Genomic DNA, 19,360 nt, shown 5'->3' on the forward strand with positions numbered 1-19,360 from the left:
CTCCTGAAACTCCAGTCCCCACCATCTCTCCCTGCTCCATTGAAAAACCAAACAAGCCTGCTATTAAGCGGAGGGGGCTCAGGAAACGGGCCTCCAGGCCAGTCGGCACTGTTTACAAGGAGCTAGTCAGGTTTCAGCGGGCTTTGAAGTGGAGCGCACACAGGAGACCGCCTGTCACCGAGCCAGCAGAGCCCCACTGACTCACCGCCTTCCCCCCGTTCATCTGGGCAGAGCGGGGGGACGGGGCTGTGGCGTGACGGGGAGAGGGGGAGAGGGAGAAGGTTGTAGGCTCTCGGAGCGCACTCTGCTTGGACTAGGGGTCTGCAATTGGCTCCTTGTGGGGTGGGTATTTCAGTCCTTGGGGTCGATACAATCAATGGTCCATGATAATAGCCCAATGTTCATTTCCATGAGAACATTTCAATTAACATTAGCCAAATGAATATAATTCCGAAAGGTGCCTGGAATGAAAATGGACAGATTTGCAATTCTTTCTGTTGCTAAATAATGCTAAATAAAGGATTATGGAAACACGGACTGCCTTACGCTCTTAGTTTGACACATTCAAGTATTTAAACTCGTGATAAAGAATTTTCCACCACCTTTACTACGTAATAATGTCAAATATTACTATGTAGTATTTTCTTTAATATAAGCATCATCTAATATTCGTTCTAAATACCGATAAAACCGACGAAAGACGAACTCACGAATTCCTTGTCACTGATCCAAGGAGATACGGTAAACCTTTAGTAATTGGGAAGCGAAAACATACTGCTCTTATCAAAGCAAACTGTACCATACCTTTGCCTATTACTAAAATACGTTTCCCTCTTTGAAGAGAACTGAGAGAATTCAATGATTGCCGTCAAGGGATATCTAAAAAAAGCCCTGAAAAAAATAAAAAGTCTTCGTGATAGCTGCATGCTTAGACACGTTAAACAAAAAAGTAACATGGTACCTTGTCACATATCTGTGTTAATGTAGTTACTGTACATTACAGTGCGTGACTGCATGCTTTCGGTGGATTTGACTTGTGGCGCAAATGAAAGAAAATAAACGAAGAGCTTACTGAAGACAGCGTATTATAACAGGTCAAGGAAACAAGGATACTCATTGTGCTTGAGCAAGACCATGAAATCATATGCCCTAGAGAAACACAATGTAGAGGAAATACGATCAGCGTTTGTGCACGAACAACAGAATATATGATACAGTTCACAAGGAGTCTACTGTAAAATTTACAGCCCCTGACAGATCTCCTCCCCAAATTGCCCGTTTCTCCTCTGTCAGAAGATCTCGTAAAACAGCACAAGTGTATTTTATTATACTAATTTTGTAAAGTTACCTGCAGTAGGCCTACCTGGTAGCCCTACAGTTCCAAAAAAATTTACGCCTGATTGTTACAGTTACAGTCCGACTCGTTCTCCTACACAAAGAAAGAATTAGTTTAAATAATTAATCACACAATTATCAACGTTTGGAAAGTTAATAGTGGAAATTTACTGATCTTCTATTTACGTTTCGAGTATTTTTTCACTGGGTTTTCACTTTAGGTCAAAAATAAAACAAAACAAAACAAAACAAATTAATTGCCAGTTGCTCGTTAATATTGCACCATTTGTATTTCACAATACTCAGTTTTGAACAATGTGAAAAAAGTATTGTATTTGTTAAACAAAAAATGTTTCGACGTGAACAATTAAAGACACAAGTAAAAGCTGGGACGGATCATAAACATGTAGCAATGGCATTTTAATAGTTCTCTTTATGACTCTTACATAGAGCTGCCAAAACCTTTCGTAAAAAGTAGATACACTTTGCTGAAACATCTTAGCTGTTTCTAAGCGACCTTCATAAACATGAGTCAGACTGAGATGAATCTTATGTGTGCGTGTTTAGCACAAGATTTAATGGAACAAAACGATAACCTTCTCCTTGAAAGAGTTAAGATATTCAAAATGAAAAAGAGCAGAATTCGTTGAAGATAATTTGTGGGTCACAATTCAGCAAATATGCCACGTGGAAAAGTTCGGTTACTCTTTGTCACAGATAACAGTTAACGATTTTACTGTGGATTCTAGCAATTATAAGAGTCAATGCTTTGAACATTACGCTATGCAATATTTTATTCCAGGGTATTTGAAAAAGAAAACGACTTTCCAAACCAAGAATTAAACTAGACTGCGGTATTTTAAACACTTCAGCAAAGACAGAAAACCAAAGTGGAACTTTTTACTGTAATTTTACAGAAAGGCCCAGTATGAGATACAAATCAACACAGTCCGCCCGCCTAATTCAACCATAAAACGAACAAAAATAGCTTAAAGAAACTGCACTGGCATTCTAGAAACACCGGCAAGTAATATTCAATTTAACATAAATTGTTCGCAGACACTGCGTTTTTTATATTGAAGCTGCAAAATGTTAAAAAAATAGAAAAAAAATGCTTTCAAACATTAGGGAATCGTGTGCCTCCAATTTATTTACTTTTTTCGGAGCCATGTGGCTCATATTTACTTCTTAAGAAAATTGGCTTCCATGCCCATTCAAGTCAAAGTTGTATCACAGGATTTGTTAACGCAGGATCCGATTCGTGAGGGGTACCGACACAAAACTAGAGTCTGCCTTGCTTTTTCAAAGACGTGAAGTAAACCTGTGTTAAATTAATGTCCTATTTCCTTACACAAATATTCTTGAAAGAGTGGAGGGAGTCTTCACTCCCCGCAGCATGCCTAAGTACTGCCTCTCAGAATCACTGCTTGTTTGTTGCGCCTTGGGTTTAAATCTTACTCCTCAGGGACCAGCGGCACGCCAGGCAGATGCTGTGGCCAAGGCATTCTTTAATGTAAAACAGATTCCATAATCTCGTACATCAGGGGAAAATGATTACAGATCTTGGTTTGACAGATAAAGTTCAACTGTGCCTCGTCAGTCCTGCCAACAAAAACAGCATTGAAAGTCTATGGCTCCATTTATAGGATGCACGTCTGCCAAGAAGCTTGTTTCAAGGTATTGCTCTTTTCTTTCTTTAAATACAAATATATAATTATATTTTATTTTATTATTATTTTTTACAAATGCTATTTACAATACATTTCATTACGCCCCGGGCAAATTAATTGGCATAAAAACGAACGATCTGTATTAAAATCGCCGCCCTTACAAGCATCCCCTCCCCCCTGATAAAAAAAAAAACAGATGGTTTCTCTCTTAGGCAAACGTTTGACTGCTGGTCAATTTTAAAAGGAAACACAAAAGTGGGGAGGAGGGGATATCAGCGCACAAAATGTTCACTTCCGAATCTCAAGTGTCAGTTAAGTTCGAACTAGAGCAGGACAGCGCAGATTCACGCTTTCTTTTTATTACGGAATTTGATAAAATGGTTAAAAAAAACGTAAAGCTGGAGTCCTCGAAAAAATCGAAATATAATATTAAGCCCTGCAGTATCTGCTAGAAGAGGGCTGTGGGACGGTTGGGTTAAACCGTGGTTTCCCCGTGTTGACCGTTCGTGAGTCTGGTGTAAAACCTGCGCCACGAATGTAAAGTCTTGCCGGACCAGATCCAAAAGCCAGAGGTGATACCCACAATCAGAGTCATGAGATATTTGATCATGTACACGGTGAAATCCGGCGTCATTCTCGGCGTGTACTGCAGGGGACAGGGGATGGCCAGGGCTTTGCAGTTGTGACTGATCCAGCTGCGCTCCCAGTGCCCTCGGAACGCCTGCTCGTAAAAGAAACAGGCGATGACGATTGTGGCCGGCACAGTGTACAGCACGCTGAAAACCCCGATCCGCACCATGAGCCTCTCCAGCTTCTCCGTCTTGGTCCCGTCGTGCTTCATGATGGTGCGGATTCGGAAGAGGGACACGAAGCCGGCCAGCAGGAAGGAAGTGCCGATGAACAAGTACACAAAAAGCGGCGCCAGCACAAACCCCCGCAAGGGGTCAAGGCTGTTGAGCCCCACGAAGCAGACGCCGCTCAGCATGTCGCCGTCAATCTGCCCCATAGCCAGAATGCTGATGGTTTTAATGGCCGGCACTGACCAAGCTGCCAGGTGGAAATATTGCGAATTGGACTCGATGGCTTCGTGGCCCCACTTCATCCCTGCCGCTAGGAACCACGTCAGGGAAAGAATGACCCACCAGATGGAGCTGGCCATGCTGAAGAAGTACAGCATCATGAATAAAATAGTGCACCCTTCCTTTTTCGTCCCCTGCACCACGGTCTTATAGCTGTCAGCTGTAAAGGGCTCGTTGCAGACCACCTTGTCCCCCAAGAAAAACCCCGCTATGAAGGCGATGGAAACCATAGTGTAGCACCCCGATAAAAATATAATGGGGCGTTCGGGGTATTTGAAACGCTGCATGTCCACCAGATAGGTGGTCACGGTGAACAGGGTGGACGCACAGCACAGAGAGGACCAGATCAGTATCCACACTCGAGCGAACTTGATCTCCTCCTCACTGAAAAACATGTACCCGATGTTTCTGGAGGGTTCGCAGGGCGCAGCGCAGTCCACCTCCCCCAGAAACCGGTAGTTCAAGTAAGAGGGCACTGTCAGCACCTTGGGGCAGCGGAAGGGTCTGTCAGGGGTGGAGTACACGCGTGTCCCAGGGGTTCCCGGGGCGGGGATGTGCATCGGCGGGTTGGTGACAGTGGGCACCCCGCTGTCCGATTCATTCTGCCCCACGCAGATCTGCCCGTCTCCCAGGACAGGAAAGTTCTCGCACCGCAGCCTCTCTGGCCACTGAAAGCCGAATTTGTTCATGAGGGCTTCGCATCCTTGCTTGGCTCTCTCGCAGATGGACCGGCACGGAGGAATAGCTTTGTCCAGCACCGTGCACACCGGGGCGTACATGGAGCAGAGGAAAAACTTGAGCTCCGGCGAACACTGCACTTTGACCAACGGGTAAAACTGATGCACCTCGAGTCCCGCGTCCTCCTGATTGTAGTGTCCTACCAAATTGGGCATTATAGTCTGGTTGTAGGCGATGTCCGTGCACAGCGGGATAGAGATCGGCTGACAGAAGCCGTGATCGGGGATTGCAATTCCACTATCCCCCTGATACTGCGCAGAAACCAGGAGACAGGACGGCAACAGCAGGGCAAGCAAAGCGGGCGTCCTGTATACAGTCATGTCTGTTTAGACGTTGGCTTCTTTGATTCCTTTCAGCTCTTACAGAAGAAGAGAGTATTGTTCGGTAGAATTAAATAAAAAAGTCTTGAGGCATGAACAGGAGTTTGGTTTTTAAGAATCTCAGTCACATCTGTAAAACTGTACTCCTTGTACAACTGTTAGCTTACCGACGGAGACCGTATGACTTTTTTTTCCCTTTGTGCGACCAAATTAGTCCGTTTCAAGTCTCCCTAGCCCACAACGGGACATAGCAAAGATAACAAATGTGTGGGGGTCTTGAAACCGCCTTTCCTCCCCGAAGCCCCTTCCCAAAATTTCCTCACAGCCAATCGAATCGCAGGAGCACTACCAACCCGGGACAGACTCTGTCAACCGCAACATAATGAGATCAGTTACTCAAAGCTCCAACTTTCCTCGCTTTTAAAGAGGCAGCGGAGAATTGTCGCGAGTTTGGGAGGGGGTCGCGCACGAAAACGTTTCTTAGTCTAAACTTTCGAAAGTTGACGACGGGGCCGATGATTATCTGTATGGTGCTGGGAACGCAAATGTGTTGTTTAATTAAAAGGTAAAATATTCTGTAACTATATAAAAGGAGGAAAATTCTTTAGTGTTGCTCTGCAGATTAAAGGAAAAAAAAGCTTAGTAACAGTACTGGGAACCTTTATTTACTAAATATACATACATTAATGTAAATATTAATGAACATTATTAGTCTGCATTATTGTTGGACAGTTCTCGACATTTTCGACTGTTCTGCGCTTCTCAGTTTTTTCTTCTGCATGCAGTAATACTGTACAATCTGGGACAATCTTCAACTGAAATCTTAGTGGTTTTGTTTGAAGTTAACAGTTAATCCAGGCAGATTTGTATTTTGCTAACACCAGTGGATGCTGTCTGAAAATTAGCATTGTAATTCATTTGTAACAGCTGTTAACGCTTGTTTAAAAAAGGCCACTGTTCATTCCTCTGCTTTCTCGATTAACTGAAATGTTAAATGAACTAATCTGACGTGCGTCTGTTGTTTGCCGCGATAGGCTCTGGCTCTCCCATGAACAAGTACTGAATAAAGAGGTAAGAAAATTGATTTAATAAAAGGAATACTTGCTTCGTAGACTTGATTTAAGGTAAATTAAAAAAAAATATTAATAATAATAACATATCCTTACACTTCTATAGTGCTTTACTGGACACTCCACTCAAAGCGCTTAACAGGTAATGGAGATCCCCTCCACCACCACCAGTGTGCAGCCCCACCTGGATTATGTGATGGCAGCCATAGTGCGCCAGTACGCTCCCCACACACCAGCTCTCAGTGGGGAGGAAGCCAAGTCAGAGATGGGGATTATTAGGAGACCATGATTGGTAAAGGCCAATGGAAAATTTGGCCAGGATGCTGGGGTAACACCCCAACTCTTCTCAAGAAACACCCTAGGATTTTTAATGACCACAGAGAGTCAGGACCTCGGTTTTACGTCTCATCCGAAGGACGGCGCCTTTTTACAGTATAGTGTCCCCATCACTATACTGGGGCATAAGGACCCACACAGACCAGAGAGTGAGCACCAATCTCACCTAATCTGTTAAAATTGATTTTATACAGAGGCAGATATCAGGTGGTGTACTGAACCTCAGATTGTATTTGAAGTCACCAACGTCCAGGATTAAAAACAAGTAAAAAAAGGTTAAGTAAGTCATTAACTGGGTTATATTTCCTGTAAACTCACTGAGAGCTCAGCTAAAGCTTGAATCCACAGGGTTAACAAGGTGCAGAGCTATAATGCCCTTATCTAAAATGGTTCTGAAAATGGTCTGACTTTTGTATGTAATTAGGTTCTGTGTTTTTGCTGTTTTACGACATAATTCTCTTTAAAATACAATTACCAAACATTGTATTTTATTGTATTAGATCCTAAGATGGCCAAACCTGTTCTTTGCTCTCTAAGTACAGAATTTCTCTAGCATTATCAATCATAACAAATTCAAATTCCACTGTTGTGAGTATTGTACAGCCCACAAATCATATTGTGTTGAATAGAGACTAAGTGATTTGGGAGTCAGTAACCAGCTGTGCTATTCAAGGCTTCATAGAAGAAACAGCTGGATGAGATTCTCAGATCAATTAGCCATGAGCAACCAAATGAGCTACATGGGCAGAATGGCCTCCTCTTGCGTGTAACATTTTTGTTACTGACCTGGGCATTGAAATAGGTGGCATGTTGCCACAGAGGTTAGCATTGTTGCCTGGAGCCTTGGCTTCAATTCCAGACCTGGGGCACTATCTGTGTGGAGTCTGTGTGTTCTTCAGAGCTCCTGGATTTCCCCCAGGTGCTCTGGTTTCCTCACACAGTCCAAAAACAGGTCAATTAGCTTCTGGGAAAATTGGCCCTGGTGTGTCTGTGTCTTAGTATGTGTGCCATGCAATGGTGTCCCATCCAGGGTGTAGCTCGCCACATGCCTGTGTCTTGCCAGGATAGGCTCCAGCTTCCACACTGTCCTGAATTGGAAGAAGCAGTTAGAAAATGGATGGATTGATCTAGAGTGAACAGTGTCATCCAATGTGGTCTACAAGTACCATTTGAAGCAGCAGCATATAGTATTCATCTTGTGTTGACATCTCCACTCACAGCACTGACCAGACTCAAACTCCATCTGATCTTCTTAAGCTGGGCTTCAGAGCAATGTAGTGGGTGGAGAGGAACAGGAGATGCCTGCTCTTTGGGGCCCAGTAGGATGTGATCAATACCAGACTATAACAAAGACACATACTATATAATCATCAGTGAAGGAGTGACTTGTGCGTGTGTGTTCTGAAATCAAAGATTTTAAAACTGGAAGCCAAACCACCATGTGAAAATGTGTATATAATAGGACAGGAAGATGAATGGAGGAGAAGAAGGAACAGAGATCAAATAAATCCCTTTGTTTTATTTTTCATAAAGCCTTGAATTAAATATGTTACCATTGGCTTTGATAAACTTAGATTTTCTACATGTGGCATAATGGTTTGAGAAATTATGAGGAAAATATTTCTCTTGTCACAACAGATTGATTCTCTTGACTTCTTGGAACTTGACGAAAACAGAACAGTGTGCCTTTCATCGATACTATAACCAGTTGGGTCCAATTCAAGAGCAGACTGAGAGCTTTCTTTTCAAGCTGTGCATACTGTTTTGTTGTGCTATTTTATGACAGGCCTCGGGGCAGTGCTGCTCTTATGGCACACAGACAGAGAATGTACGCTATTGTCTTTTCCTTAAACAAATAAATGATATTGCATATGAATACAAGAGATCTTTTACAACGGAACAAACTGAACATAAATGTATGATCTCTTCATTGGGACTTAAACCTAATGTGGGAGTTTCCCTCACCAAAACCTTGACTTGACTAGGCACAATCTCAAGAAGGAATGCTTCTTGAATTCCATTACCAGAAAGCCACATTCATGAATGTAGCATTCAAGGCAGGAATTCAGAGCATATGATTGTTTTTACCCTGGTCCATTACAGGGTCACAGAGCAAGGGACAGTCTTGAACTGCCAATCAAGTCAAAGGAGCTTAACTGTGGGAGGTGGGAGGAAACAGAAACACCGGAAGAGCACAGAAAGAAGAGCACAGTCCACACAGAAGGCAATCCAGGTCAGAATCGAACCCAGGGCTCGAGCTCTTTGAGGTTGCTGCCAGTGATGCACTGTAACCACCAATATCTGGAAGACACTTCCTGTCAGTGTGACAGGTCCTGATACAGAGGCCAAGAAGAGGTGTACAATATGCCTCTGACACAGTATTTGAGAGCTAAAACATAATGGAGTCTTCTATAGGTCATGGGGGCCTAAGGCATAAATACCTTTTTATAAAATCTAGTCCATTAATATGCCAATGCAAGGTTCTGCTTTATGGGCAGGTAATTAGTTTAAATCTCTATTTCATCAGAGTAAATAGCTGTGAAATATAATAACTTTATACATGCTTACAAATTTAATAATGAGTGTATGCGACTCCCACATGACTCCTACTTGGAGTTCAGGTTAAACACTGTGGTCCAGACATCTGTGGCTGAAGCTCTGGCCATTAGCTAACTGCTTTCAGGAATTCCCAAGCAGTGTCGCAACACTGATTGCGTGCAGCTGGGGTTAGGCGGATTTTAATTGGCCATGTCCTCTTGGCTTCAATATAGCAGCAATTCCTGTGGCATGGTGGGTGCCAGCAGGCTTGTAGTGATGCCAGTGAGAGACACGCTGCTCCTCCTCTTGGCACTAACTCTCCTGTATGGCACTGTGGACCTCACCAGGTGTCAGGAGGCTTTCCTGGGTGGGTATGTCAGATGGTCTACAGGTCAGCCTGCTAGTGCTGTAAAGGGTTAGGAACTGTCAAGTCAAGTCTTGCTTGAGGTTTCAGACAGGTGTTTACCCACCTTTACCCAGGTCCACTACCTGTACCTGTTCACCACACCTGAGAATGAAGTAAGCAAATGACAGCTGTTAAAACCAGGGGCCGGGGGCAGATGCTGTAGGTGGTAGAGACACAAGAGATAGGGCTTGACAGTCCACTGCACTGCCGCCTCTCAGGTCTGGGGCCCTGCTTTCAGTTCTAGACCTTGGATTCTGTCTGTGTGGAGTTTGTATGTTCTCTCTGTGTTTACATGGGTTCTACTGGCTGGTCTGGTATTCTCCCAAAGTCTAATAACATAGTGGTAGATTAATTTGCTTCTGGGAAACTTTGCTCTGGTTTGACAGTGTGCATGTCTGTGTGTGCTCTGTGATGGACTGGTGTCCCATCCAGGATGTATCCCGGCTTTAGCCTGATGTTTCCCTGGATGGACTCCAGCTCCCTTGCAACCCTGTATTGGATAAAGCAGTTAAAAATGGATGGAAGGATGGATAGTATATTTTAAAAGAGTGGCTTGATATGCTGTGTCAAGTGCACAGGGAAATATTGGATTGTTGTGTTTAAGTTTTCGTTATCTCAAATTTTTGTCACTGGGCAATAAAAGATCGATTACTGTCTATAATTACCTTAAGTGACATTGTGTTTGTCAGTACTTCTCTAATTTCAGGTTTGAGTTCTTTTGGTTCCTTTTTTTTTGTTTGTTTTCCTTTTAAAAGGAACAATCGTGTTACAGCTTGAGAGCAATACTATCCAAATTCTCTGGCATGTTTTGGACATACTGTACAGTGGTCATAAGTCCTCAGTCCTGTGGGTGAACCACTGGTCTCAATTCTGTAAGTTGGAAAAGAATTCATAAAACCAAAACCCAGCATGTCCAGGAATCAAAGGTACTGGCAAAATGGCAAGGCTGTGTTTAGATCTAACAGCGTCATCAGTACCTGGGTGGGAGACCTCCTGGGAAATCTAAGGTTGCTGCTGGAAGAGGTGCAACGTTCCTCCTAGCCTTTACTATTCCTGGCCTCCTAATAATCTTCATCTATGAACTGGCTTCATCCCTCTGTTCCCCTCCCCACGGATAGTTGATGTGTGATGAGCATACTGGCGCACTCTGGCTGTCATCACATCATCTGGGTGTGGGCTCCACATTGGTGGTGGTGGAGGGGAGTCCCCATTACCTGTCAGGCTCTCTGAGTGGAGTGTCCCGAAAAGCAGCGCTGTATAAGTGTAAGGATATTACTCTTATAACAGGCTTATTGGAGCCTGATGTCTCCTATCACTGCAGCAGAAGATCATAGATCGTACATGTGGTGTGAGCCAGAGTGAGAGCCAGGGACACAGGCCAGAATCCTTTGACTGTGTGTGTGCCTGTTAAGCTGTGGACCACACTGCTTCCCTGGCAAAACTTCTTGGCTTTGGGGATATTTATTATCCTAGCAAAGGTTGTGCTCAGTCCCCAGTCCCACTCAAGATCAAGACCGTCTGGGGTGGGAGGCAGAAGTGCACTTTCATGATACAAATCTCTCGAACAGAGCAATGATAAATCACCGTCCTGCGTTAGAAAGAACAAAAACAGAGTGCGGCACAGAAACGCCACCAGCTGGCTGAGACAGACGAGGCCGCATTCTTGTCTCAGAGCGCAAATCCCAAATCCACAGATTGTATCGGGGGGTTTCAAAGATCTGCAATGTCTTGGCAAGGAGTTTCGGAGAGTTCAAAGCATTGCTTGATATCAAAGGGGTTTGAATTAGTTTGTTAAAAAAAAGTTTTTCTGTTGTTTTTTTTTTTAATAAGAGCCACATCCGCTGAAGCTCTGGCCAGAAAAAAAATCTTTTTGCACTTTGGAGAGCCTAACTCACTTAAAGGATAGTCCTGTTTTTAGTTAAACGCCTATATCGGAATTTATATAACTTCCATCAAATTAGCTGTACAGATCACAAAAAGAAACTCGGGGTAAAACGGGACTATGTACAGTAGACATATAAACAACAGTCAGTGCTCTATCATGTACATTCAGACAATGGAATAAACTCAAGGAGCAACATGGTGGCACAGTGGTGGCCTGGGTTAAATTCCTGTTCTATCTGTGGGGAGTTTGCATGTTCTCCCCACATTCACATGGGTCTCCTTTGGGTGCTCTGGTTTCCTCTTACAGTCCAAAGACATACTGGTACACATACTGGTAGGGTAACTGGCCTCTGGGGAAAATGTGAAGTTGTGGTCCACTGACCTGGATAGGAAGCTCACAGACGCTGTTTAGCTGCAAACTAACTCACCAACAGTGATGGAGGGTCACTGTTTTAACCCACTGAAAGGAGACTGGACCCCAGCCTTGACATTGTTGCAATGAAGAAGCTAACCGAGTCCAGAAATAGCGGAAATGCTTGGCACCATATAGAAATGCCCTCCAAACGATCTTAAATGAGTCACTGAAGAAGAAAATTTATAACATGTTTTTTTCCACAGCTTATCCACACAAACATTACTTCAAAAGCAAACACAACACAAGCGGGGTTCTGTACAACTCCTTAAATGTTTAACGCAAAAAAATATACTGATGTGGAAACAAAATACAAACTTAAAATGCAATTATTATTTTCTATAGTCTCGAAGCCTAAAAAATCCAGCTAAAAAAATATCAGAGTGCATTTTGAAAAATCCTATTAGCTACAGCGTGCCTATAATTCCAGTAACTGTCCCAACTGACTCCTAACATTGACCGATGTAACTAAACTAGGAAAACATTAAGAAACTGTTAGCTCAATATCTTAATTTCATAATTTATCATTTCTATTTAAAGAATGTGGGTAGGACGGTGGAGAAGACGTTCGTTCTGGTTAAAAATGGATATTATTATTAAAATTTAGTTTAAAAGTGCTAATTAGCGCTTATTTATTTTAAAAATAACGTAGTAAATTAATGTCTGACTTGGTTGTAATAAGCTCAAAACAATGATGTTAAAAGACCTTGAAGAGCGCGCGTTGGCTGCAAAAAATTAGTGTACATCAGGCCGACAAGAAGAGAAGACGCTGCGGTTCGGACCTTAAACCTTCTTCCATCGATATAGCATTATGAGGAAACAGTTCCACCTAGTGGGCAGCCGTGGTATAGCAATTAGACAAGGCGTGCTATCTGATATTCTCCCTAACACAATTTACTTAAATAGCCTTAGAGTTATATCCATTTCCATAAAATAGTCGAAGAAATTTCACTGAGAAGAAATATATTATTGCGGTATTGGTCATTTTTATTGGCGCTAAATGGCTTCATTAGTTGTTGATACGGTAATAAAGGTGATCCCATTGTGAAATATAGAAACATGCTAATAATGATGTACCAATAAATTATGGCTTCAGTTAGGAGCTACGGCTTCTCATTAGAAATCAACGAAACGAGATGCATTATGCATTGAAGGGCAGGAAAGAAAAAACAACAAAACATGCCCAGATAGCATTAGTTTAGAGAATGTAAGAATTTGATTTACTGATGAAATAAGGGATTTCCTTGTTTGTACTGTGTTCTACAGTATATATATTTTAAAAGTATATGCACTTGTTTAGTATGTTGTATTATCCTTTCTCAAATAACATTTTATATCACGCTTGACATAAAGACAGGCCTTTTATATTGATATTTTTACTTTACAGTTTAATAAAACATATGCAGAAAACTGTTTTGAAATAGTGAAATGTACACAGATACACTTTCTACCTAGTTCATTCATTTACCGAAACCCGCACAGTAAGTAGACGGCACATACTTATAGACAAAAACTACATCTCCCAGGAAAGCTCTGCGACGGCGCTGATTTTGTGCGTCATCAGGAAGCCGTGTTTACAGAGCGGGTTGCAAATGTATAAATTGATGGACACGAGGTATTCGCTGTAGATCCCGATTGGAAAAGGGAAGATTGAGAGTGCTTGGGAAATAAACCGTGCCGCATTGAAATCTGGGCATTACACAATCAGCCTGAGGTAAGAAATAAAATGAACTATTTCATAGAACAGAAGGTAAAGGCCGTTTGAAAGTACCTAAAGTTCTAGGGTACAGGAGCTGTACGTAATTAGTACATCGTATTTAAGATTTCATAAAACTCAAGGTTTTTATCAACACAACCGAAATGTCTATAAAGCTGTGCTTGTTGTTGGTAAATAGACACACGTGAGATTGTGTCACATTTTCATACAGGGCTTGGTGTTGACCGTCCCACGAACTACAAGATGTAGCTCCCAGTCAGCTTTTATCGTCTTAACACCTGCGTGTCTGAGTGCGGTCAGCGACTGAGTCTCGACAGAACCCCACTCACAGACGCCTGCAGTCCGGCACGGTCACATTGACCAAATAAGGAAGAGCTGAAGAGGAATTAAACTTTGGAAGAGCTTAACGGGCAAATTCCTCTCAAATAGACACAGACGTCTGCCTTTTCTACTCAGACACTCTGACGCAGTTAACCCTGTACACCCAGTCTTCCAGCTTTAAAACTGCTAATCACTTTCCTTAAGACATTGGAGCCTTCTAAACTAAATACTGGAATGTTCTTGGCCTTTCTTTCTCTAATCATAATTCCTGCATCTCAGTGGTCTTCATTCACACTCTCTCCTATTAAACCCTCAAGCCTGGCTGCTGGTAGAAAAGCACAGGAGCCAGAAGCCTGTACCTGTGCTCTCTACAATCTGTTCATTTCTGAGCTCATCAACTCTTGCAGAAGCCTACACACAACTGTCTCCTCCTGGCTACTAATATACATCAGATTATTAGTCCACAGGTGTGGCCAGTTTCCCACAGAGCCAATCAGATGTGCTTTTTTTCACCTTTGGCGTTTTATTCACTCTGGATGCTAATTAATCAATCAAGGTGTCTCTAATTTTCACTCCCATAGATGACAAACCCCCTACATTCACCATCACAATGCACAAGAAGACTCTGATATTGAATTATCAACTATACAGGGGCATTGCAGCCCATGAAACATGAAGTGACTTACAGTATAGTGCATTGCAGTGAGGGTAACGTATTTTAATGGTTATTGCATTGTTTCACGGTAAGCAGTGCTGACAAACAAGGGTTCCTTTCCTCTCGTACTAATAATTATTATTCCTTACACATATGCATAATCACATAATGCTTTACAAATAGCAGGGGACCTATCGTACTTCGGCACTCAAGTGTCGCCCTCACCTGGCTGACGCGCGGCAGGTATTCTGCTCTGCCAGTGAGGAGTTGCCATGAACTGTATTTAGTCTCGTCTCAAATGCTGGTCTTTCAGGACATTGCTCGCTCCTCCAAGCCACAGACATGTCCGAGGGCAGCCCTCCCCCGGCCCTCTCCGGCGAGGCCTTGTCGCACAGGCTGAGGGAGCTGGAGGAGGAGCTGGGCAGGCTGAGAGCCCAGCTGGCGGAGAGGGGGCCAGAGGGCGACGGGGCGAAGGGGGCGAAGGGGGCGGGCCCCCCGCAGGGCGACGGGCGAGCCGAGGAGGCCCCAGGGCAGGCGGGAGACGGCGCCGGGAAGACGAGGAAGAAGGGGAGGGCCTTCGATTTCGCAGCTCACCCCCGGCGGCACGTGGCTCTGCGGCTTGCCTACCTGGGCTGGGGTTACCATGGCTACGCGTGCCAGGAGAACACGGACAACACTGTGGAGGCCCGGCTGTTCGAGGCCCTGGTGAAGACCCGCCTGATCAGGGACCGGCAGAGCTCCAGCTACCACCGCTGTGGGCGAACGGACAAAGGCGTGAGCGCTTTCTCTCAGGTACTGCTTTGTGCCCTGTGACTAATCTGACGACGAGCTGCACTGCTGAAATACATGGAGATAGTTTTTGAATTATTCTCATATTGGAACGACCTGTGGCCTTCTTCTCCATGTAATCGGTGCAATACTGAAATGTAAAGAGGGTCGTCTGCAATTTGTTTCAGTGTGGCACAAAGAAAGCTGATCCTTTGTGTCTTTCCATTTTTAAAGCGTATTCAGTCATCGGTGTAAAAAGGCATTCCTTGTGTTTGGTATTAAGAATATCAGGATTTGTTTTCTTGACTTTTAATAGGAACTATAAGCTCTGTCGTGTGTCCCTGGGGATGCATAGCCGAGTTGAAATTAACTACAGAATGAATAGGCTACGCCTTTTATTGAGGTCTTTGACTGTTTTTGAAACATACTGTAACACCTAGGAAATGTTTCAAACAAAATCTGTTATCCAGAAACTAAACAAAGGCTTTCCCTCAGTAATACCTCTGTTTGGATGACAGACTGGGTGATTAGTAAGGTGTACGGACAGTTTGGCAAAGAGTGTTGGATCATACTAAAACTGTATGGCAAAACCTGCCAGGTTTCAGCTTTGCTCAATTATGCTTCATTGAGAACAGCTGTGTCTTCTTTTCAGGGCTTTATCAGATTCCTCACTTCTTCCATGGGGCCCAATTCAAACTTCACAAGGCATCTTTGGGTTTCATAGATCACTGAGCACACCTCTGCCCCCAAACCCTCCAGGCATTTCACAGCTGTCGTGCCACTTTAGAAAGCAGTAGTGGAAAAATTGAAATAACCACCATTTCATAGAGCACCATCTGGAGCTTAAACTGCAGCCACGGGATTTAGGATTACATAAATCATACAAACGGGAAAACAAATTTTAGTCTTAAACCTACTTAACTCCTGTGTAGAAAAGCATCTTCAATGAGCAGTTAGCACTGGTGAGAACTGGCCCAGGTGTGAGTGTGTCTGTCTGGCCTCCGATGACCAGGTGTCCCGGTCCAGCCTTGCTCCTGTTGCTTGTCAGGATAGGCTGCTGCTCCCCCGAAACCCTGAATTGGATGAAGTGGTTAGGAAATAGATGGATGGTCTATTTGGAATGAAAAAATACACAACATCAGAGTCTTCCAGGACATGTATTGAGAACCACTGCAGTAAGAGGTTCCAACACAGCATCAGTCCAGGATTTGAAAGTCCTCAGTGCCTCCAGCTTTCCAGCTTGTTTCTGTGTGCATTCCAGGTGATCTCCATCGATCTGCGCTCTACACAGTTCTGTGGGGGGTTGGGGGTGATCCCACCAGTCCAGGGCGCTGTCCCGAACACCAAGGACACTTCGAGCTCAGCAGAGTTGCCCTACGTCAAGATCCTGAACCGGGTGCTGCCCCAGGACATCCGGGTGCTAGACTGGGCGCCGGTGGAGACGAGTTTCAGCGCTCGCTTCGACTGCCAGTCCAGGACATACCGCTACTATTTTCCCCGCGGAGACCTGGATGTCGAGCTGATGGCGGCAGCGGCCAAACGGTGGGCAGAGCTGACTGGGGTTTCCTCTGCAGAGCCGATGAGGGGGTGATGTGGGCAAAGACGTTCTTTTGCCAGCAGGTCTCCAGCCAACACAGGCGACCAGAGGAAGTGAGAGGCCACTGCCCTGATTGAGCTGATGGGAAAATTTAGGGAGATGAAGCTGAGGAAGTCTTCCTTCCAGATTAGCTGGGACAACGGGGTTAGCCTGATCCTTACAAAGTGTGCTGTGGCCTCTTTGTCCCATGGAATTAAGGTTTAATGTCTTATCTGAGGGACAGCACGTCCTGCCTCTTAGCGTCCCCTGTCTCCATAGTCTGGCATGAGTTTGGAGCTCCACCTGCTGGTCCACAAACATGACTTTGCTTTGAGGTCTCCTAACCCGCTTCTAATCCCAGTCCTGTTTAGCTTCTGAGGTTTGACAGGTGAGGCTATTTGATAACGGCTGTTTGATTCACATCCTTGTTCTGCAGCTATGAAGGCACGCATGACTTCAGGAACCTGTGTAAAATGGATGTGGGAAATGGGGTTCTTCAATTCCAGAGAACTATCCTGTCGGCCACCGTCCGACCTGCCCAGCCACACCACCACATGTCCTCTGACCCGTATGGCCTCTACGTGTTCGAGGTTAAAGGACTGGCCTTCCTCTATCATCAGGTGAGTGCAGCAGGAAATGTTTGACCCTTCTTCTAGAATTTTACCTGTTGCAATGTGAAATGGGGAATATTCTTGCAATGCCAGAGAAATCAATTTCCTGCAGAAAATCATTGTACAGTAGCTCCATGGCCCCTGTCTAAGCCTTGCTTTTAAAACTTTGATACAGCTGACATCAGGTTCCCAAGAGCATAAGAAAGGCCAAACAGCCTCCTATCCTTTTTAATATATCGAGCATGTTTGAATGCTGATGTATATTAGATCCCAGGTTCTCGGCTGTTTCTTGAAAGAAATTAACGCTCTGTCTTCAACAACACGCCTGGGTAGCTTGTCCAAGATTCCCACAAGCCTTTGTGTAGATAAATGCTTTTTGACAACAGTATGTCAGTGCTGTTGAGGATTTTCAGTGATGATATGATTACATTTTTTTTCCTTTGGTATGTTTATTCTGTATTCTACAGGTCCGTTGTATGATGGCCATCCTTTTCCTCATTGGACAGAAACTGGAAACCCCAGATGTCATTGACCAGTTATTAGATGTTCAGAACAATCCCAGAAAACCCCAGTACAGGTGAGGGAAGATTGGATGCGGCGAACTCTTTTGCAGGCAACCCAGAAGAATTTATTAATAATAAAACATAGTTGCACCACAGTCTTGTCTAGTTTGAACTGTATATGACCCACTGAAGCTCAACCCTTTTCAGTCCATTGCACTGCATAATTTTGCCACATTTGGTTCATTCCTGTAATTGAGAGGTATTGAGAGGGTGAACACTGGTAGGGCTGCATGTTGAATACCCTCCTATTTTGGGTATTAAGTGTTCAGCACAGAGCATGTGAAAGGAGGTCCTGTTTGAATGCAGCCTCAGACTGATGTTGTGTGTTTCAGCATGGCGATAGACTACCCCCTGGTCCTGTATGACTGCCACTTTGAGGGACTGAGCTGGCAGGGTGAGAGCGATGATCTCGCCCACTCGGTGCTCTCCAACCTGCAGCAGCACTGGACGCAGATGGCTGTCAGGACACAGCTTATCCATGACATGATCCAGGGCCTGCAAGAGAGAGGTCAGTGCGTCCATCTGTTTTAATCGCTGTCATTGGTCAAGCCCACATCCGTCGTTATAGGAGTTGTTTAACTTCTCTGGTCAATGTCTAAATTGTTTGGTGAGATTGAGCTGAAATCATGGTTGGGACGAAAAGCTGAAAGCTCAGTGACCCTTGAGGACTGTTGGGTGGCTGTAGTTAAAGTTCCTTTTGTGGATTCCTGAAATACTTAATTCCGACATCCACCTTGTACATTTGTTTTGAGTGTTTGGCAGCTGCGGAAGCATGCAGGAACGTGACCTGTTTTTTGTGTTGTGGTGCGTCTCTCTCTTTCAGGAGAGTCTTCCTTTCAATCTTGTTGGCTCCTGGAAGGCTCCCGACAACGGAACTACCGCCCCCTGCTGGACAGGCCTCGCTGTGAGAGTCTGGAGTCCAGGATAGAGCATTTTGTGAAGAGAGGCCGCCTGGAGCGAGGGGAATGTCAGAATGGAGAGGAAGTGCTGCAGAGAGGCAAGAGACCCAAACATCAGCACAGCCTGGAGCAGCCCAACTGAATCATCTCTCCATTCCTGTAGAAGAATAATGGAAATGAAGGGACACTGAGAAAATGAACTCAGAGATGACTTTGTTTTAATTTTCTTTTCTTTTTTTTTAATGACTGGATTTATTTTTAAAGCTAAGAGATGCGTCTGCTATAAGGCCCCGTTGAGTCACAGATGGAGCAAGGAACCCATCTCATTATGGTAATGATGAGGATACTACTCCATTTAAAAAATAAATTGTAGAATCTGAAATGGATTTCTGATTTCAGCAGGCAGGAAAAGTGAAATGGACTTTCAAAATAAATTGGTGTAAAACAAGGGACATCTAATTT

The 19,360-nt window shown here is 44.1% G+C and overlaps 2 protein-coding genes across 6 annotated transcripts; one reads left to right on the forward strand and one right to left on the reverse strand.

Moving 5' to 3' along the window:
* Window positions 1-1,736: 1,736 nt before the first annotated feature.
* Window positions 1,737-5,359, reverse strand: fzd2 (frizzled class receptor 2). The gene has a single exon (XM_088623120.1). It carries the CDS (start codon window positions 5,140-5,142, stop codon window positions 3,481-3,483), a length of 1,662 nt encoding a protein of 553 aa, XP_088479246.1. The 5' UTR covers window positions 5,143-5,359; the 3' UTR covers window positions 1,737-3,480.
* pus3 (pseudouridylate synthase 3) lies at window positions 2,768-19,350 on the forward strand. 5 transcript variants are annotated; one of them, XM_088623114.1, is made up of 9 exons: window positions 5,422-5,707; window positions 6,177-6,213; window positions 8,652-8,781; window positions 14,795-15,273; window positions 16,511-16,791; window positions 17,262-17,445; window positions 17,904-18,013; window positions 18,332-18,507; window positions 18,823-19,350. In XM_088623114.1, exons 1-9 carry the CDS (start codon window positions 5,658-5,660, stop codon window positions 19,038-19,040), a joined length of 1,665 nt encoding a protein of 554 aa, XP_088479240.1. In that variant the 5' UTR covers window positions 5,422-5,657; the 3' UTR covers window positions 19,041-19,350. The 5 variants fall into 5 exon arrangements, with proteins under 5 accessions (XP_088479241.1, XP_088479244.1, XP_088479240.1 ...); XM_088623115.1 differs by lacking the exons at window positions 5,422-5,707; window positions 6,177-6,213 and adding an exon at window positions 2,768-3,012; XM_088623117.1 differs by lacking the exon at window positions 8,652-8,781.
* The last annotated feature ends 10 nt before the right edge of the window (window positions 19,351-19,360 follow it).

Source organism: Lepisosteus platostomus, chromosome 28 (genome assembly GCF_059453375.1).
Source record: "Lepisosteus platostomus isolate fLepPlt1 chromosome 28, fLepPlt1.hap1, whole genome shotgun sequence".
In the NCBI taxonomy this organism is placed as follows: Eukaryota; Metazoa; Chordata; class Actinopteri; order Semionotiformes; family Lepisosteidae; genus Lepisosteus; species Lepisosteus platostomus.

Excerpts from the sequence above, each read along its gene's own strand:
- fzd2 (XM_088623120.1), bottom strand. The coding sequence starts at position 5,142 with ATGACTGTATACAGGACGCCCGCTTTGCTTGCCCTGCTGTTGCCGTCC.
- pus3 (XM_088623114.1), top strand. The coding sequence starts at position 5,658 with ATGATTATCTGTATGGTGCTGGGAACGCAAATGTGTTGTTTAATTAAA. Across the intron at positions 8,782-14,794 it reads CCACACAGAAGGCAATCCAG|GACATTGCTCGCTCCTCCAA; the intron begins GTCAGAATCGAA and ends CTGGTCTTTCAG. Across the intron at positions 17,446-17,903 it reads TGGCCTTCCTCTATCATCAG|GTCCGTTGTATGATGGCCAT; the intron begins GTGAGTGCAGCA and ends TGTATTCTACAG.